An 18,159-nucleotide genomic window follows, 5' to 3' on the forward strand; every position below is an offset into this window, starting at 1 on the left:
CTAACTTAAGGACAAAATCGGCAGCCCGGATAACTCACAAGTACCCTTAATGCTTATGCGCTGAGCTGTCCTGTTTAGTTCTAGTTTAGGACTATATGGAACATGTGTTTGTATGGGAATGCTGGGTCTAGTATCTATTCATCTAATGCAGAATGGCTTTGTTGTCAATTAAAGTGCGGAGCTGGAATGTCAGGAGGCTTAGAGGCAAGATTAAGAGGTTATTGGTCCTCTGACAGGTTCAGCAGTATACAGCAGATATAGTAGGCCTTTGGGAAACACAATTATTAAGGAATAAGCTGATGTTCTTAAAAGAAAAAAATCTTGAGTCCCATACCACCCTCTTATTCTGTAAATTAGCTTGCTGTGGGGTGTCTGTGTTTATTAGAAAAAGTATATTTCAAATTGGGGTGTTTGCAGACTGTCCCTTGGAGGTGCTTTGTGTTTATTCAATGTTGCCTCTCCTCTAAGACCTGCCTAATATTGACTGTATATATTCCATTGCCTTAAACACATGGAAGTGTTAAGAACATTTCTGAATTTTTATTTCAGTTCCCTGGTCCCCCAGTTATTTATATAGGGGATTTTAATAATGTTTTGGGCTTGGCAATTGATTGAATGTTCACTCCATTCCTGTTAAGGGAAGTCAGTTTGCAGTTGGGAGAATAGAGAGTGACCTGGGCATCCTGGGGTTCAAAGATCACGCAGCAGAGCAGGTTACAAAGAAAAATAAGTTGATCTTTATTCAGGGAGATCCAAAAATTCAGTAAACAGCAAGCAGGATTATACTTATGTGAAAGCTTCTTAACCCTAAGGGTATTTGGAGCCAGCAATAGGCATAGGCATGGATACAGTCCGGAAGTGCACCCTGCTTTTGGCTCCAAATACCTTAGCACTGGGTAGGTCCAATCAGTTGAAGAAATACCAGTCACTACCAATGCGTTTCAACCATCTAAGTGCTCTTCTTCCTGGGCGCAGTCATGTGAAAGGGGGTACTGAACTGGGATCCAACCTGTTTTCCAAAATCCAGGAAAAAGCTGTCAGAATAGATTCTGGCAAACGGAAAGTCCGTGGACCAGCAACAACGGCTGCAGATTCGACAATCCAGCGGCTGTTTTCGATAATGCAGTTTCAACTTTAAACAAAATTTAATCTGCACAGGGGAATCCCTGAAAATGGCCATAATTGAATACTGATGGCCAATAGTTCTGTTTTTGGAAATAACGGGCAAGATTGAATACCCACAATTATCTGTTTTACTGTACATAATATTATTCTGTCACATTCATATTTAAATTGGGAGAAACATAACAATAATCTACTAAGTGATGCCAATAATACTGTATGTGCATTATACAGCCAGGGAATATGCTTAACATGTAGTACTCTTCTGCTCCCCAGGCACTTCCTGTTCCTGGAGCCAGTTTGCCTGCTCTAAAAACAAGTGTATATCTAAGCAGTGGATATGCGATGGAGAGAATGACTGCGGAGATGGGTCCGATGAAAGTGATGCAGTGTGTGGTACGTGTATTATAAGATTATTTATTCATTATATATACTGCAGGTGAATCCCAATAAAATCAACAGTATTCTGTGTAGGACGATAAAAAAATATAAGATTTTTAATACGTGTATACAATGATAATTCTAAGTACTAAAAGTATTGTAAATATGCATATACTGTATACCAATGGCAGAGCTTCATGTATTTCACAGTTTGGATTTCCAACTGCAGGGTTGCTTCTATAAAAACACAGCAGGACAGCATCCATCCTTGTGTTCATAGAGCAGGGCACTCACCAGGCTTGTCAATGATAATTAAAGTTGATTTATTAATCCCCATGAAAACAACATGAGACCTTGGGGATCTTAATCATGACAGAAGGGACTATCCCAATCGTTCTGCCGGAACTACACTAGTTGGGACTGGTCACTGAAGCTCATTTTATGGTAACATTAATACATTGGCCATAAAAGCTTCAAAACTGCACTTGTGATCACATTAGTAATGTTGGGTGTGAATTTATACTGTGTTAGAGAAATGCAATGAGTACAGACATATATTGTCATACCATCAATGCTCTCTCTAAACCGCAAATCATTTTACTTTCATGTATTATTTATGTCATTAAATATGGACAATTTCCACATACTTACATATTCAAATGTCCCCTACACTGCAGTTCAATCTTTTATGAACCTACCATTACTCTCCATGAAAAGTTTATGGTATATAGAAGTCAATGGGCGAGATTTAATAGGATGAGAGATTCAGAAAGTGAGAGATTTGGTAAAAAATCTCCAGGTTTTTTTAAAGCGGCAATAATTTACACTGCAAAACCAGTTTGATTTTGCAGTGTAAATGATTGCCGCTTTAAAAAAACTGGAGATTTCTTACCAAATCTCTAACTTTCTGAATCTCTCATCCTATTAAATTTCACCCTATGTATCTAATATGATATAAATGCTGTGAAATATAACGTTCTGTGTTGCCGCTATTTGCTGTGATTTTGTTATGGGATGTAGAGCTATTTGTCATTGCCCCTAGCAGGGACAGCTGCTCTGATAAGTAGCTTTCCCTTTAACACCTAAAGCTTTTACTGTCTGGGAAAGACGACAGACCTTGCTCTAATAGCGTTACTCGGCATGTGTGAGGTTAGCACAAGCAAGCACACTTTGTGAGGGGGCTCTGTATGGATCCCCCTTCTGAGTTTGGGAGCTATTTCCATGTAGAAGAGAGAGATAACACAACGTTATTAACTACAGGAGTCAAGTTCTGAAAACAGATGCAAGGTCTCTTTCCATTGCTCTGGCACATTCTGTAACATAGGAGACATCTATGAGATATCCTCTTTAGTCTTTACAGATATTCTGTACTGCATTTAAATCCTATAGCAGATCAAAGTACATCCCCATACACTCGCGGTGATTCTGCTTACCGATGTTTGCTAAGCAGACAGATTGCCTAGAAAATAAGTAAAAGTCGCCCCATATGTATACCCCTAACTTTGCTGTAATATCGTCTTAACTCTTGAATGCTATGTAAAGTGCCTTAAGTTGATGAAAACATGGAGTTATAGGGTATATACAAAAATACAGTACTGTAATTCATCTGTCATTTAGGTTCTTTGACTTGTGCTGCCGATATGTTTAGCTGCCCTGGGTCCCATGCTTGTATTCCCTTCCACTGGCTTTGTGATGGAGAAAGAGACTGCCCAAATGGGAGTGATGAACTATCCACTGCTGGCTGTGGTAAGTAGTGACTAATGTTTCTACATTATTGTTTAGGGTCAATGTAATGCTGGCTACACAGTCATCAATGCAACTGTATTTGTCTTCATCCAATTTAAGGTATGAGTATCTGATTGGCACTATGCATTGGTCAATCCAATACAATCTTCACTTGTTTGGCGTGCATAATACTCTTTATTATGTTTTCTTTTACTTATATATAGTTTATAGGACTTTAACTGCAAACAGGAATTTCCCGGTAGTTTTCAATATATATTTGTAAGGGTTCCTAATTTTGTAATATATAAATAAATATTGTTAGAGTGGAAATATGATGTTTGGGGGCCTGCGCAGACTCCAAACCCTTTTTGCACATGTGGAGAACAGGTGATTTTATTCACAGCACCTTGTCAGCTGGAGTATGATTGATGTGCTGTGGTATTTGGGAGGGGTACCGGTTCTGCTCTTCAAAACATGGGTGTATCACTCCCATTTTTGATGATGTGGCAGGTTCAGGGTCTGCATCATCTGACACAGACTTCCTAGATACTGGTGTTTGGATCCTTTGACCAGCCTATGTAAGCTTCAGCTTACACATGCTGGCAGGTGGCTATAACCGTTACTAATCCCAACCAATGATCGTCATGGTGATCAAAGGCTTTGACCTCAGATGCAGCACTTGGATCCTATTGCATTCAAATTTTTATCGGATAGAATTTCTCAGCCTATTCTTTGGAGCTATGCAATTGCATACAAAAATAAGAAGTATCATAAAAAGTCTTAAGCCAATTGCTTTAATATTGAAAACTTGAGGAGGCATTTCGTTAGCTGCATATGATAGCTCTTCTTTGTGCAGCTCCCTACTCCAAGACTGTGTTAAAAATAAGAGAGCTCTTCACCCAGAATTATAATGTCTACAGTGGGTAAGTTTACTTAGCTGTAAGTGAAAGAATGATAGCAAAGCTGAATCATATATAGTTCCCAGAGATCCTGATTTTGCACTTGACATGTACATGACAGTACCCATATATGCAAAGATCTGTTTTACAGAACCGCTTAATGCCACATACATATTGGATTCATTGGATCTTTGCAACATCTGTGGCCAAATCAACCACACATTTGATAATATTATGAATAGCTAATGCTTCCTCTTTCTTGATCACCCAAGATACCACACATATGCTGATGGAAAATTTTCCTGATTAATAAATTATTAATGATTTAAAATTGATATTAACAGTAAGATACAAATATATGTCTAAATATCTACACATAGCATTGTTTTGAGCTGTACAATCTGGTGTTATAATTTATAGGATCTGATTTACAGGTGGACCGGAGTTTATTTGTACCACATAAACTCCGCCTAATTTTCTTGCTAAAGTAGGCCACAAGCTCTCCCAAGTTCAGCACAGTAGTAGCATGAAGAGGCAAATCAACCGCACCATTCAGAGATATGTCTGATTAAGACTTATATACTTTTTTAAGGATTCACACCTTTACCAATTCGATAGTCTGGTGCAGCTTTCAGAATTGATGATGATGATATTTGTTGTCAGCATTTTTTTATACTAGGTTTAGATTTAATCGTAACCCAACATAATTTTAAATGCTAAATGTTGCATATTTTATGTTTATCTGTTATTCCATATTCTTAACTTAAAAAAGTTATAATAATAACATGATGATGTCATCATATCAGTGTCCATTAAAAAAAAACCATGCCTGTTATAAGAAATGACAGCCTACTACAAACTATCGCAGATATTGGAAACTATCCCAGAATTCCTTGACCTGTGTAAGGCCATCCTGTAGCCATGCGCCCTAATCTGATGACAGATCTCCTCTATGACGTCTAATATCCTTAGAATTTACAGCAGGGGCTGCTGCACTGTCCTACAGATAAGGTGTATTGGATAGTCCACATGAAGCATTTCTACAAACATATAGAGCAGTAGCATGAACACCGTGCCCTGGTGTACTCGGCTGCATTAAATCAGCCAAATCACTCCGAACTATGGGAGATATGGTCATGGTGAAATACACTCTTTGATGTGCTTATGCTTAGGTTTATTTACGGTCTCCTTTTTGCTGTATATTATCTTATATTTGACCTGTGCAGCGTACAGTATGTGTGTTTCAGCTGAGAACAAATAATGTGAATGATGTATTTTATGTTGAAAGATTGGAGAGTCACGCTGTTAAACCCAATGATAAGAAATGAGATCAGGTTTGTCTGATGCCATAAACCATGATGGTTTCCAGGAGGATGGAACAGACAGGTTCTTCTTACAGAATATTATGCATCAGTGAAGATTTGTTATGAGTCCTCTGAGAAATATACAGGACTATAATGTAATTTATCTCCTTTTAAACTACTGTAAAAATTGAGCATTACGGAGCATATTCATCACTGTACCCCATTTATAAAAGAGTTGGAGATACCAAACTTACTGGACATGTACAACATTGCTCCAGTGCAATGGATAGATGCTCTGAAATGCAGATGTCTCTTAGAGACCCTATCATGCTATTTTGGCAGCTAACATTGCCACCAATGTTATGCACAAGTGGGCAGAGGGGTTTTTGGGCCCCTTATCTACAGGTATAAGGAGTATGACTTCTGGCACTATCACTAACTATATGTAGGCCCAAATTCTGAGCTACTTGGTAAGCTGCGAAGCTTGCAGCTTACTGAGCAGGTTTGGTGTCGCCACGCTGAATCTCTGCCCGACCCCCCGCTGTATCCCCTCGCAAACCATGTGAGGGGGTGTGTTATGAAAACACATCCCCTTGCATGTCCCGCAGCAGGAGTTTTAGGGTAAGTCTGCTCCAAGGGATGGCTAGGGTTAGGAGAGTAGGGGAAGAGGGTTAGGTTCCTAACAGAGCCCCTGTCAGGATTCTCCATAGCAGTGTGTTGGGTATGGTCTTTTGACCGCTGTCATCCTGTCCCCAGGATACTATTTTTATTTGCATAAGATATAGTGAGATCTCCTGGATTACAGCAATGCTGGATGCACTTGCTACTATTGTTTCTGTATGTGTATTGCAACTATTCAACTTGAACTTAATAGGCCTCTAAATCATGATTCACAAAAGTAACCTGGAAGATTAACTCCCCATTTCCCAATCAGATTTGTCTTGAAGGAAATACATTGATTTATGTTTAAATGTCTTTGTCTTACTTTTGAGCAGCAGATCGGTAATTACGTTATAAGTTAAGTTGGACTATTTTTATCTACTATTGAGTTGGCTTCAAGATTATATGATATAGATGGTTGGCGGTAGGTCTTATAGATTACAGGGGTAGTTGTTTATTACCTTGGAAGCAAGATATGTGATTACCTCAAGCCATTTGCTGGAGTCTTTTTCCACCACCTCCATTGCCAGGTCAAAGGTGGAAATATAATCTTGTTGGTGACAATATCTCCCAAATATTACAGTTTTAGAGAAGGGGTGAAATTCCAAGCTAAAATATTGCTGGGAAGGGTTTGGTGGATCTGGTAGAGTTCGGGAAGATTGGAGAAGGTGTTACTTTAAAATGAGAATATATGCCAATGTATTGTATGTGCTGTATATTATGCTGTATCAGTCTGTGCTTACAGTGTTGGGGCAATTCAGTTCACCCCTATATGAATAAAGATGTTTCCTCAGCACACCAGTCCCATCATAGTGGTGAAAAGGGCGTCCAGCCACTCCTGCTATGCCATTCAATTCAAAGAGACCCATGTGTGCATGTGCATGCCTTCCATTTATTCTAATGGGAGCCGGCTGTGATGTAGGACCACAGGGCATGCTGCAATGCATTTGCATTGTGCTTCTATTTACAGCAAGCTGCTATATGCAGCAAAGCCGTAGAAGGACACATCTGCCGCACTGTGAAGGAGTTATCCAATTGACTATGCTTTTAAGCCCAACTAGAGGATCTTTGCTCACACACCTCCTGAGATGCAAACAGAAAAATCCAACTAAATTAGTGCTGCAATTCTGTCTTAGCCTCTGTCACCAGCTATGCAGTAGAAGTGCACAGCACTGTACATTGGGATGGGAGCAAATAGTTGGCTGGTTGGAATAATATTATTCTGATATATAGACAGTATTAAATTGAGGAACAGTGGAGCACAGTGAAAAATTCCAGGTCAGACTGACGCTCTGGCCCTTTTATATGTGCAGTGTGATAATGAGGACAGGCCAGCCATCACCGAAATGTACCCATCCTGGAGTGCTCGAAAAAACAAAAGATTCCACTAGTAAAAAATAAATCCAACATAGAATTATTTTGCTTATCCATAAATATCTCTTCATATTTCTTGGAAACAAATTTGTTACAGGCTGTACAGTTTATTATCATAAATTTGTTTGACATGTTCAATTTAAATTCAACTTGAGTATCCTCTCATTTGCAGTGAATCCAGCAGAAATAGTCTATGTGCAGTTATTTCCATTTTTAATTGTTAGGTATGTTTGAGTGACAGCCTGTGAAATGCTACTCTGTTGAGGTGATGCGTAACCCAAAAGCTGTTGCAGTAATGAAATGAAACACACTTGACTTCAAATGTGAAATACATGTAGATGCCTACAGATTAATCTTAGTTTGTCCCTGCATGGGCTGATTGGTTTACAGTTAGAATTCCTTGATGGACTGGAAATCACGACCTAGTTTGTTCAACAATTTATCTGCAGTGATAAGATAAAAAAGCAGTTCATCCCACATTTTGCATTCCCTGATTTTATGTTTTCCATAAATTTAGACTTTTTCTTTCAAATCCACCTTTTTCGATACATGATTTTCCATGACACCGATGTTTCCAGCATTTTTATACCAAAAAATAAAATTAAAATGTTGCTGTTTTTTTTATCTTAAGATATGTTCAACTCAAAAGTAGACGTGTGCACAATCTCCCCTGTGTTGGTTTTAGTTCTAAATCATTATTGTGTATTGGCTTTGTCAACTCCCTTAAGTGTTTTGGGTTTGTTTTTGAATCTGGGTTTCTATAAAAACAGCTAAAATCTAAAAAAGCTAAATAAAAATTAGCCCTATTTTTTTATAACATTTAATGCCAGTCATTTCCAGTAAATTTTGCCCACCTCTCCATACACTCCACTGAGTGAAAAGGCACCCACAGTCATGAGGGAGGGACTTACAGCACATGCCATCCAAATCTCGAGTTTTGGTATTTAAATATATGTTCCAAAATCAAGAGAAGACCCTACTAGTGACTTGGGGCCTTATTCGAGTTCACTCTTTCTGACAAAATCCTTCTTAGATGGACAAAACCATGTGCACTGCAGGGGGGCAGATGTAACATGTACAGATAGAAATAGATTTGGTGATTTTTTGGTGATTCTTTGCAGGGTAAATACTGGCTGCTTTATTTTAACACTGCAATATAGATCTCACTTTGAAGTAAAACCCCACCCAAATCTAATTAGATCTGCACAAGTTACATTTGCCCCCCTGCAGTGCACATGGTTTTGTCCATCTAAGAAGGATTTTGTCTGAAAGAGTGAACTCGAATAAGGCCCTTGGTCCGCTTGAATCCCCAAACTTTATTTGAGGTTGGACTTTGTTCTACTCAGATCTGCAATGTTTAGGTATGTTCGGTTTTCAACATATTTTGATGACACTATTTTTCATATTCAACTTGATAAAATGGTGATATATGATTTTGTATTTTGTGTTTTTTATATGAATTCAAATGTAAAGCTATTTGAGTCTTATTGAGAGAAAAGGGCTATATTATTATTATTATTATTATTATTATTTATATTATTATGTTTTAACTGATGTTATCAATAAGGTTCATTCCCATAAGGGGTCTAGCCATTGCTATCCAACCAAATAGATTTGTAATGCTTATGAAAGTGAGGTATTTTGGCTTTGTGTGGCCAATACTAATAAAAATCCAAGAAATGGCTCACTCTACTGTAAATTATAAAAAAAAAAAAACTTTAAAAAGATTATTTCCAAATAGTGGATATATTAAATGAAATATAACAAATTTGGCGGTTCATATCACCTACTGTCTGCATTTGCGATTGCTTAAACTGCAATGCGATCACAATTCAGGTTGATCATCTTGTTCACCTGTGACTGCAGGCTTGAGTAAGCCTAACCTTATGCAGGCTTACATTCACAGGGAACATTGGGAGGCCAAGGTACTGTATGCAACGCAATCCTTAGCGAGCCATGCCAGGGAAACAGGGACAAATGCTGTATGACTCCGCCCCTGACCCTCACGCAAAAGCTTCTGCCTATAAATTGGAAAACCCCATCTGAAGCAGAGCTATACTTTGCATACAAAAAAGTGGTGGTCAATGCACTTCATATACAGATTTAGATTTACTTGTACATAGATGTACACGTTGAAGTGTCACACTTGAAATTAATTAGTGCCCTCTCGTTTAGCGGTCCTGTCACATTTGATTTTTTTTAATTTGTAAGACCAAGATGTACATTCAAGAGAAAAAAGATGATTCGCCAGGGGCCCAGGCGTACTGAAAAGGCTACTTGGCGCAACAGCAGCATAATTTATGAGGATGCCTCTGTACCAGGACATCCATGTTTAAGCGGAGGGAATGTTGACACCTGCGTTATAGCTCACTTTTATTCATTAGTGGAAACACAGAATTATACCACCGGTATAGATTGAACAGTCATTTTTGCCACTTCTGTATTTATTATGAGTAATGTATAAAGAGATAAGTGCTGCCTGTACAGCTGTGCCAATAAAAAAGGTTCAGCATGTTTTTCCTAGCATATCAATGCTGTGAAAAAAAAATTCAATTTATGCAGGTATTACTGTCAGATGCATATTTAAGAATCCGAAAAAATGTAGTAAGGTGATGATGCTATTTAAATATTTAATGCATTCTCTCCAATGCACATAGCTTCTAGATGTGCAGAATATTTAACAGGAGTGAGTGGGAGTCAAAGAACAGAAATAATGTACCCTTCGCTATTTAAAAAACTCTTCTAGCTGGTCACATTTTACTTTTAAACAGTAAATAAATCACACTTGGTTTGTACTGTACTTATATACAAACAGGAAGTTGGGCTATTATTTTGACATTTTAACCCCTTCCCGACATTTGACGTACATTTACGTCATGGCCGGGATGTACTTCCCGACACATGGCGTAAATGTACGTCATGGCTTTAAACTGTCACCGCGTCTATAGACGCGGTGACAGTTTAAACATGTCTGCTGTCCCTGACAGCAGACATGTCCCTGCATGCCCAGGGGGGGCTGCGATGCCGCCCCCCCGTCGGCGATCGCTGTGATTGGCTGTTCAGTGTGAACAGCCAATTACAGCGTTTTCTGTGTCACCGGCGAATAACGTTCGCCGGTGACACAGGGATCGGTGGTGATTGGTGCTGTAAAGTACAGCACCAATCACCACGGGGTGTAAGGGTGACACTGGTGTCACCCCACCTCACCCCACCCGCCCCCAAAGGCCGTGATTGGTTCGTCGGACCGACGAACCAATCACAGCCATGGAGGGTGATTTAAACTAACGGTGACTGCACTGCAGACGCCATTCCGGTCTGGAATTGCGTGCAGTGCGGTCACCGTGCCTATCTGCCGCGATATACTGACCTGATCCTTACAAACACTTACCTGATCACTGCTTGTAGCGTTCCTGGATCTTGTTACTTCTTGTGACTTCCTGTGTTGTGCTGTGCTGTGTTGTGCTGCTGCAGTGTGTTCGAGTTATAGATAGAGAGATAGAGAGAGAGAGATAGAGAGAGATAGAGAGGGCTAGTGACAGTGGGCCTTATTCTGGTTGGAGCGTCCGGGCCGTACGCGTACGTCCCGGGGTTTTTTACGATCTGCGCATGTGCAGATACGCTAATGCGCCGGCGCGAACACTCCACAACGCTTACGGCCGGTGTCTCAACGTGCGAAAAAACCTGTACGCGAGCGTACGGGTAATGGGGCGGCATAGGGGCGTGTTGATGGGAGCGGCCGAAATAATGAGGGAAAATGGGCGTAAATATGGGCGTACACGGGGGTGTGCACCAAAAATGAGCGGTGCTACTACCGCACGATCGACTAAGGCACCGTTCGTTTCGGACACCAAACAGGCGGCCGCCAACCGCCAGCTAAAACCACCCCTACAGATACCGCATGCCAGCGTGCGCCTGAGTTGGCTAATTAACGCTGATTACTACTCAAACACATACACCTGAATGTAATAAGCAATGCTGCAGTCTATTAACTCCAAACCATGATTTCACTGCCTGCAAGCCACACATGCAGCACGCAAACACATTGGAAGCTTATGTTTCTATACTTCTCCACATTTAAAGGTTTGTTTAATTTAAGGTAAGAATCTTTTTATACGCTAAGGTAGGTATTTGCTAAACAGACACATTCACTACGTGCTTTCATAGACTTTACGCAGTAGCACACTCAATCTACACAAGTCGACATGTGTCAACGTGTTCACTCTAATACTAACATAGATAGTGATTAAAATGCCACATTAGAACATAACAAATATACATGTAATGAGGGTTCAAATGTAGTTTTATTAGGTCTTTATTAAGGTAGACAATTGAGTTAATAGAAAACAATAAGTGAATAACAAATAGATTAATTAATCAATTGTCAGATTAGTAGTTGAGAGGCAAGATTTGCAGGTCCATATATGTGAAGGGTATGCCAGCGTGCACGGACGTACGCTCACTCTCACGAGCGGTGACATAAGCTGAGTTTTCCATAGAAAACAATAGGGACCCGTCCGTGCAAACTGGCGTACGCTCAGATCTCCGCAAGAAGTCGGTGGGGAGACGGAGGAAAGACGGCCGTACACGGCGCCGTACGCTCAGTTGTACGCCTGTTGTCGGAGTGCAAGGGCTGGCCCGTCCGCGTACGTTGCCGTACGCTCATTTGTACGCCACTCCCCTTCTACGTTATTTCTGCCCGTACGTAAGCGGCTGATTTGTGGGTGGACTTAACCCTAACGGCCGCGTACGGCTAGCGTGCGGTAATGGCGAACGTACGCACGTTTGGCCGCTCCGAGCAGAATAATGCCCAGAGAGTGCTATATTTTGTGCTGCTGCAGTGTGATAGAGTTATAGATAGAGAGATAGAGAGAGATAGAGAGATAGTGACAGATTGTGCTATATATTTTTTATATATATACAGCTGTACTGCGTGTGCAACTGACTGCTGCCCCCCCCCTTTTTGTGCTGATCAGTATAAATTAACTGATCAGCAACTTTTTGGGGGCGCAGGTTTTTTTTTTATATATATACCTGTCAGTGCTGCTGCTGCAGTGTCATAGAGTGATAGATAGTGAGAGATAGAGAGATAGTGATAGAAAGTGCTATATTTTGTGTCTGCTGCCCCCCTTTTGTGCACCCCCAGCAACTTTTTGGGGGTGCAGGGGTTATTTTTTATATATATAACTGTCAGTGCTGCTGCTGCAGTGTCATAGAGTGATAGATAGAGAGAGAGATAGAGAGAGATAGAGAGAGATAGTGACAGAGAGTGATAGAGAGTGCTATATTTTGTGTCTGCTGCCCCCCTTTTGTGCACCCCCAGCAACTTTTTGGGGGTGCAGGGGTTATTTTTTATATATATAACTGTCAGTGCTGCTGCTGCTGCAGTGTCATAGAGTGATAGATAGTTAAAGATAGTGAGAGATAGAGAGAGATAGAGAGAGATAGTGACAGAGAGTGCTATATTTTGTGTCTGCTACCCCCCCTTTTGTGCTGATCAGTATATCTGTGCTGATCAGCAACTTTTTGGGGGTGCAGGGTTTTTTTTTTTAAATATACCTGTCAGTTGCAAAGGTTGTGCACCTGCTGCCCCTCACTGGTAATCAGTGTCGCATCACTGATCACCTTTTTTTTTTTTTTTGAGGGTGCTGTGGGGTCTTTTTTTAATTTTTTTTGATCAAATTTTTTTGATCAAATTCCTGTTGCCTTTGAGCGCTGTTCAGTGACGGACGTTACTGACCAACATCTGTGCTCAATTTTTGGCGCAGGACCTTTTTTTTTTTTTTTTGCACTACATACACACTACACACTACATACTACATTGAAATAAAGTTTGTACCCCCCCTACACTATACATGTGTTGAAACATTTCACTACCAGAAACACAAAAATAAACATGGCATCCCAAATGTCATCCCAAATGTCATCCCAAATGTCATCCCAGTCATCCAGAAGAATGTATTCAGCGGAGGAGGCATATGCCATGCTTGCCTCTGACTCTGACACAGCCAGTGAGGCAAGCGGGGAATTTGAAGGATTCATCTTAAGCTCCTCTTCCTCCTCTAGTGATGAGGGACCCCCTCAAAGACGCCCCCGTAGAGCAGCTGAGACCCCTCCCCCAATAATTGATCTCGTATGGACCCCACCACCAGACAATTTTGAGCCCCAGGTTCCTGAGTTTTTGGCCATCCCAGGAATCCAATTTGATTCCACAGGTCTCAGAGAAATTGACTTTTTTAAATTATTTTTCTCTGATGATTTTATAAATTTAATGGTGGACCAAAGTAATTTATATGCCCAGCAGTTTATTGCTCAAAACCCCACGTCATCATTTGCTAGGTGGACCCCTGTAGATGCAGTAGAGATGATGACGTTTTGGGGTCTGGTGTTTCATATGGGCATAGTAAAAAAGCCAGAAATTAGGCAATATTGGAGTACAGATGTTCTGTACAGCACCCCACTTTACCGTATGGCCATGACCCGGACTCGTTTTGAGTTAATCCTTAAATTTTTGCATTACAACGATAATGCACAGTGCCCACCCAGAGATGATCCCACCTTTGACCGGCTATTCAAAGTCAGGCCGGTCATTGATCACTTCAGTGCCAAATTTGAAGAGATGTACATCCCAGATAAATTCATTTGCATAGACGAGTCCCTTATACATTTTAAAGGAAGGGTTAAATTCCGCCAGTACCTTCCCAGTAAGAGGGCAAGGTATGGCATAAAAATGTATAAGCTGTGTGAAAGCACCTCAGGGTACACTCACAGGTTTAGGGTATATGAAGGGAAGGATTCAAGAATTGAACCGCCAGAATGCCCCCCCTCCCTCGTAGGTGTTAGTGGAAAAATTGTCTGGGATTTAGTGCACCCCTTCCTGGATAAAGGTTATCACCTCTATGTGGATAACTTTTACACCAGCATCCCCCTTTTTAAGGCCCTTGGTTCAAGAGGTACAGCAGCTTGCGGTACTGTGCGCAAGAACCAAAGAGGCCTCCCAAAAACGCACATTGCCCAAGTAATGAGAAGGGGTGAAAGCAGGGGAATATGCACCGAAAATATGTTGTTGGTCAAATATAAGGACAAGAGGGATGTCCTTATACTGACAACAATTCACGGAGACAGTACCACCTCCGTCCCTGTACGAGGTACCAGTACCCACACCTCAAAACCTAATTGTATCCTGGATTACAATAGGTACATGGGCGGAGTGGATCTTTCAGATCAGGTACTGAAGCCGTACAGTGCCCTGCGGAAAACAAAAATCTGGTACAAGAAGCTGGCCGTGTATATCATCCAGATGGCACTGTATAACGCTTACGTGCTATTCCGTTCTACCAGCCAGAGGGGGACATTTATGCACTTTCAAGAGGAAGTCATAAAGGGCCTAATATTTGGGAACCAGCAGGCAGAGGGCCCCAGTACTTCCAGTACTGGCCCCCGTATTGTACCAGGGCAGCATTTTCCTGATGAAATCCCCTCCACTGGAAAAAAGGGCAGGACACAAAAAAGGTGCAAAGTTTGCTATAAAAAGGGAATAAGAAAGCAAACTATTTTCCAGTGTGACACTTGCCCCGACAAACCCGGCCTATGTATAAAGGAGTCTTTTAAAATATACCACACATCTATGGATTATTAGGTTCATAATTTCACTGTGCTTCGGGGGTCTTGCTAATGCCACATAGCACCCACCATTCATTCCACCAGAAACTGAGCCGCAAAATCCAAAAATCACTCCTTCCCTTCTGAGTCCTGCCATGCACCCAACTGGTATTTTTTGGTCACATATGAGGCATTGCCGTACTCGGGAGAAATTGGGGCACAGATTTTGGGGTGCTTTTTCTCCTTCATACCTTCTGAAAATGAAAAATTTTGAGCCAGAACTGCATTTTTGTGTAAAAAAATGTAATTTTTCATTTTCACTGCCCAGTTGTATCAAAATTGGTGAAACCCCTGGGGGTTTGAAATGTACACTATACCCCTAGATGAATTCCCTGAGGGGTGTAGTTTGCAAAATGGGGTCACTTGTGGGGGGGTTCCACTGTATTGGTGCTTTGGGGGTCTTGCTAATGCGACATAGCACCCACCAACATTCCACCAGAATCTGTGCTGCAAAATCCAAATATCACTCCTTCCCTTCTGAGTCCTGCCATGCACCCAACTGGTATTTTTTGGTCACATGTGAGGCATTGCCATACTCGGGAGAAATTGGGGCACAGATTTTGGGGTGCTTTGTCTCCTTCATTCCTTGTGAAAATGAAAAATTTTGAGCCAGAACTGCATTTTTGTGTAAAAAAATGTAATTTTTCATTTTCACTGCCCAGTTGTATCAAAATTGGTGAAACCCCTGGGGGTTTGAAATGTACACTATACCCCTAGATGAATTCCCTGAGGGGTGTAGTTTGCAAAATGGGGTCACTTGTGGGGGGGTTCCACTGTATTGGTGCTTTGGGGGTCTTGCTAATGCGACATAGCACCCACCAAAATTCCACCAGAATCTGTGCTGCAAAATCCAAATATCACTCCTTCCCTTCTGAGTCCTGCCATGCACCCAACTGGTATTTTTTGGTCACATGTGAGGCATTGCCATACTCGGGAGAAATTGGGGCACAGATTTTGGGGTGCTTTGTCTCCTTCATTCCTTGTGAAAATGAACAATTTTGAGCCAGAACTGCATTTTTGTGTAAAAAAATGTAATTTTTCATTTTCACTGCCCAGTTGTACCACAATTGGTGAAACCCCTGGGGGTTTGAAATGTACACTATACCCCTAGTTGAATTCCCTGAGGGGTGTAGTTTGCAAAATGGGGTCACTTGTGGGGGGGTTCCACTGTATTGGTGCTTCGGGGGTCTTGCTAATGCGACATAGCACCCACCAAAATTCCACCAGAATCTGAGCTGCAAAATCCAAAAATCACTCCTTCCCTTCTGAGTCCTGCCATGCACCCAACTGGTATTTTTTGGTCACATGTGAGGCATTGCCGTACTCGGGAGAAATTGGGGCACAGATTTTGGGGTGCTTTTTCTCCTTCATACCTTATGAAAATGAAAAATTTTGAGCCAGAACTGCATTTTTGTGTAAAAAAATGTAATTTTTCATTTGCACAGCCCAGTTGTATCAAAATTGGTGAAACCCCTGGGGGTTTGAAATGTACACTATACCCCTAGATGAATTCCCTGAGGGGTGTAGTTTGCAAAATGGGGTCACTTGTGGGGGGGTTCCACTGTATTGGTGCTTTTGGGGTCTTGCTAATGCGACATAGCACCCACCAAAATTCCACCAGAATCTGAGCTGCAAAATCCAAAAATCACTCCTTCCCTTCTGAGTCCTGCCATGCACCCAAATGGTATTTTTTGGTCACATGTGAGGCATTGCCATACTCGGGAGAAATTGGGGCACAGAGTTTGGGGTGCTTTTTCTCCTTCATACCATATGAAAATGAAAAATTTTGAGCCAGAACTGCATTTTTGTGTAAAAAATTTAATTTTTCATTTTCACTGCCCAGTTGTACCACAATTGGTGAAACCCCTGGGGGTTTGAAATGTACATTACACCACTAGATGAATTCCCAGAGGGGTGTAGTTTGCAAAATGGGGTCACTTGTGGGGGGCTTCCACTGTATTGGTGCTTCGCGGGTCTTGCTAATGCGACATAGCACCCACCAAAATTCCACCAGAATCTGAGCTGCAAAATCCAAAAATCACTCCTTCCCTTCTGAGTCCTGCCATGCACCCAACTGGTATTTTTTGGTCACATGTGAGGCATTGCCATACTCGGGAGAAATTGGGGCACAGATTTTGGGGTGCTTTGTCTCCTTCATTCCTTGTGAAAATGAAAAATTTTGAGCCAGAACTGCATTTTTGTGTAAAAAATGTAATTTTTCATTTGCACAGCCCAGTTGTATCAAAATTGGTGAAACCCCTGGGGGTTTGAAATGTACACTATACCCCTAGATGAATTCCCTGAGGGGTGTAGTTTGCAAAATGGGGTCACTTGTGGGGAGGTTCCACTGTATTGGTGCTTCGGGGGTCTTGCAAATGCAACATAGCACCCACCAACATTCCACCAGAATCTGAGCTGCAAAATCCAAAAATCACTCCTTCCCTTCTGAGTCCTGCCATGCACCCAAATGGTATTTTTTGGTCACATGTGAGGCATTGCCGTACTCGGGAGAAATTGAAGCACAGATTTTGGGGTGCTTTGTCTCCTTCATTCCTTGTGAAAATGAAAAATTTGGAGCCAGATCTGCATTTTTGTGTAAAAAAATTAATTTTTCATTTTCACTGCCCAGTTGTACCACAATTGGTGAAACCCCTGGGGGTTTGAAATGTACACTATACCCCTAGATGAATTCCCTGAGGGGCGTAGTTTGCAAAATGGGGTCACTTGTGGGGGGGTTCCTAACTTTTAGCATCTTATGGTGCCTAGAAACCTACATGGTGCCTAAAAAATAATCTCATAAAAAGGAGGCTCCAAAATCAAGTAGGTGCTCCTTCTATTATGAAGCCTGTGGTTTGGTCAACGTGCACACTAGGGCCACATATAGGATATTTATGAAAACAAAAGAATTGGGGGAACCAATTTTTAGTCACATTTCTCTAGTAAAGTCTACTGTGTTCCTTAGAAAAATGTATAAAATTGCAAATCTGCAAAAAAAATGAAATTTTGAAATTTCACCTACACTTTGTTTTAATTCC

At 41.2% G+C, this 18,159-nt stretch overlaps 1 protein-coding gene across 4 annotated transcripts in view; it reads left to right on the forward strand.

Annotated features, from left to right (window-relative positions):
- Positions 1-18,159, forward strand: part of LRP1B (LDL receptor related protein 1B) — a 1,445,580-nt gene that overhangs the window by 1,198,323 nt on the left and 229,098 nt on the right. For all 4 annotated transcript variants that reach the window (XM_083153866.1, XM_083153869.1, XM_083153867.1 and 1 more), the window contains exons 51-52: positions 1,399-1,518; positions 3,121-3,249. In XM_083153866.1, the coding sequence (XP_083009992.1) occupies positions 1,399-1,518; positions 3,121-3,249 (249 nt within the window). The remainder of the gene's footprint in view (positions 1-1,398; positions 1,519-3,120; positions 3,250-18,159) is intronic.

Source organism: Crinia signifera, chromosome 7 (genome assembly GCF_055691185.1).
Source record: "Crinia signifera chromosome 7, ASM5569118v1, whole genome shotgun sequence".
Taxonomy (NCBI): domain Eukaryota; kingdom Metazoa; phylum Chordata; class Amphibia; order Anura; family Myobatrachidae; genus Crinia; species Crinia signifera.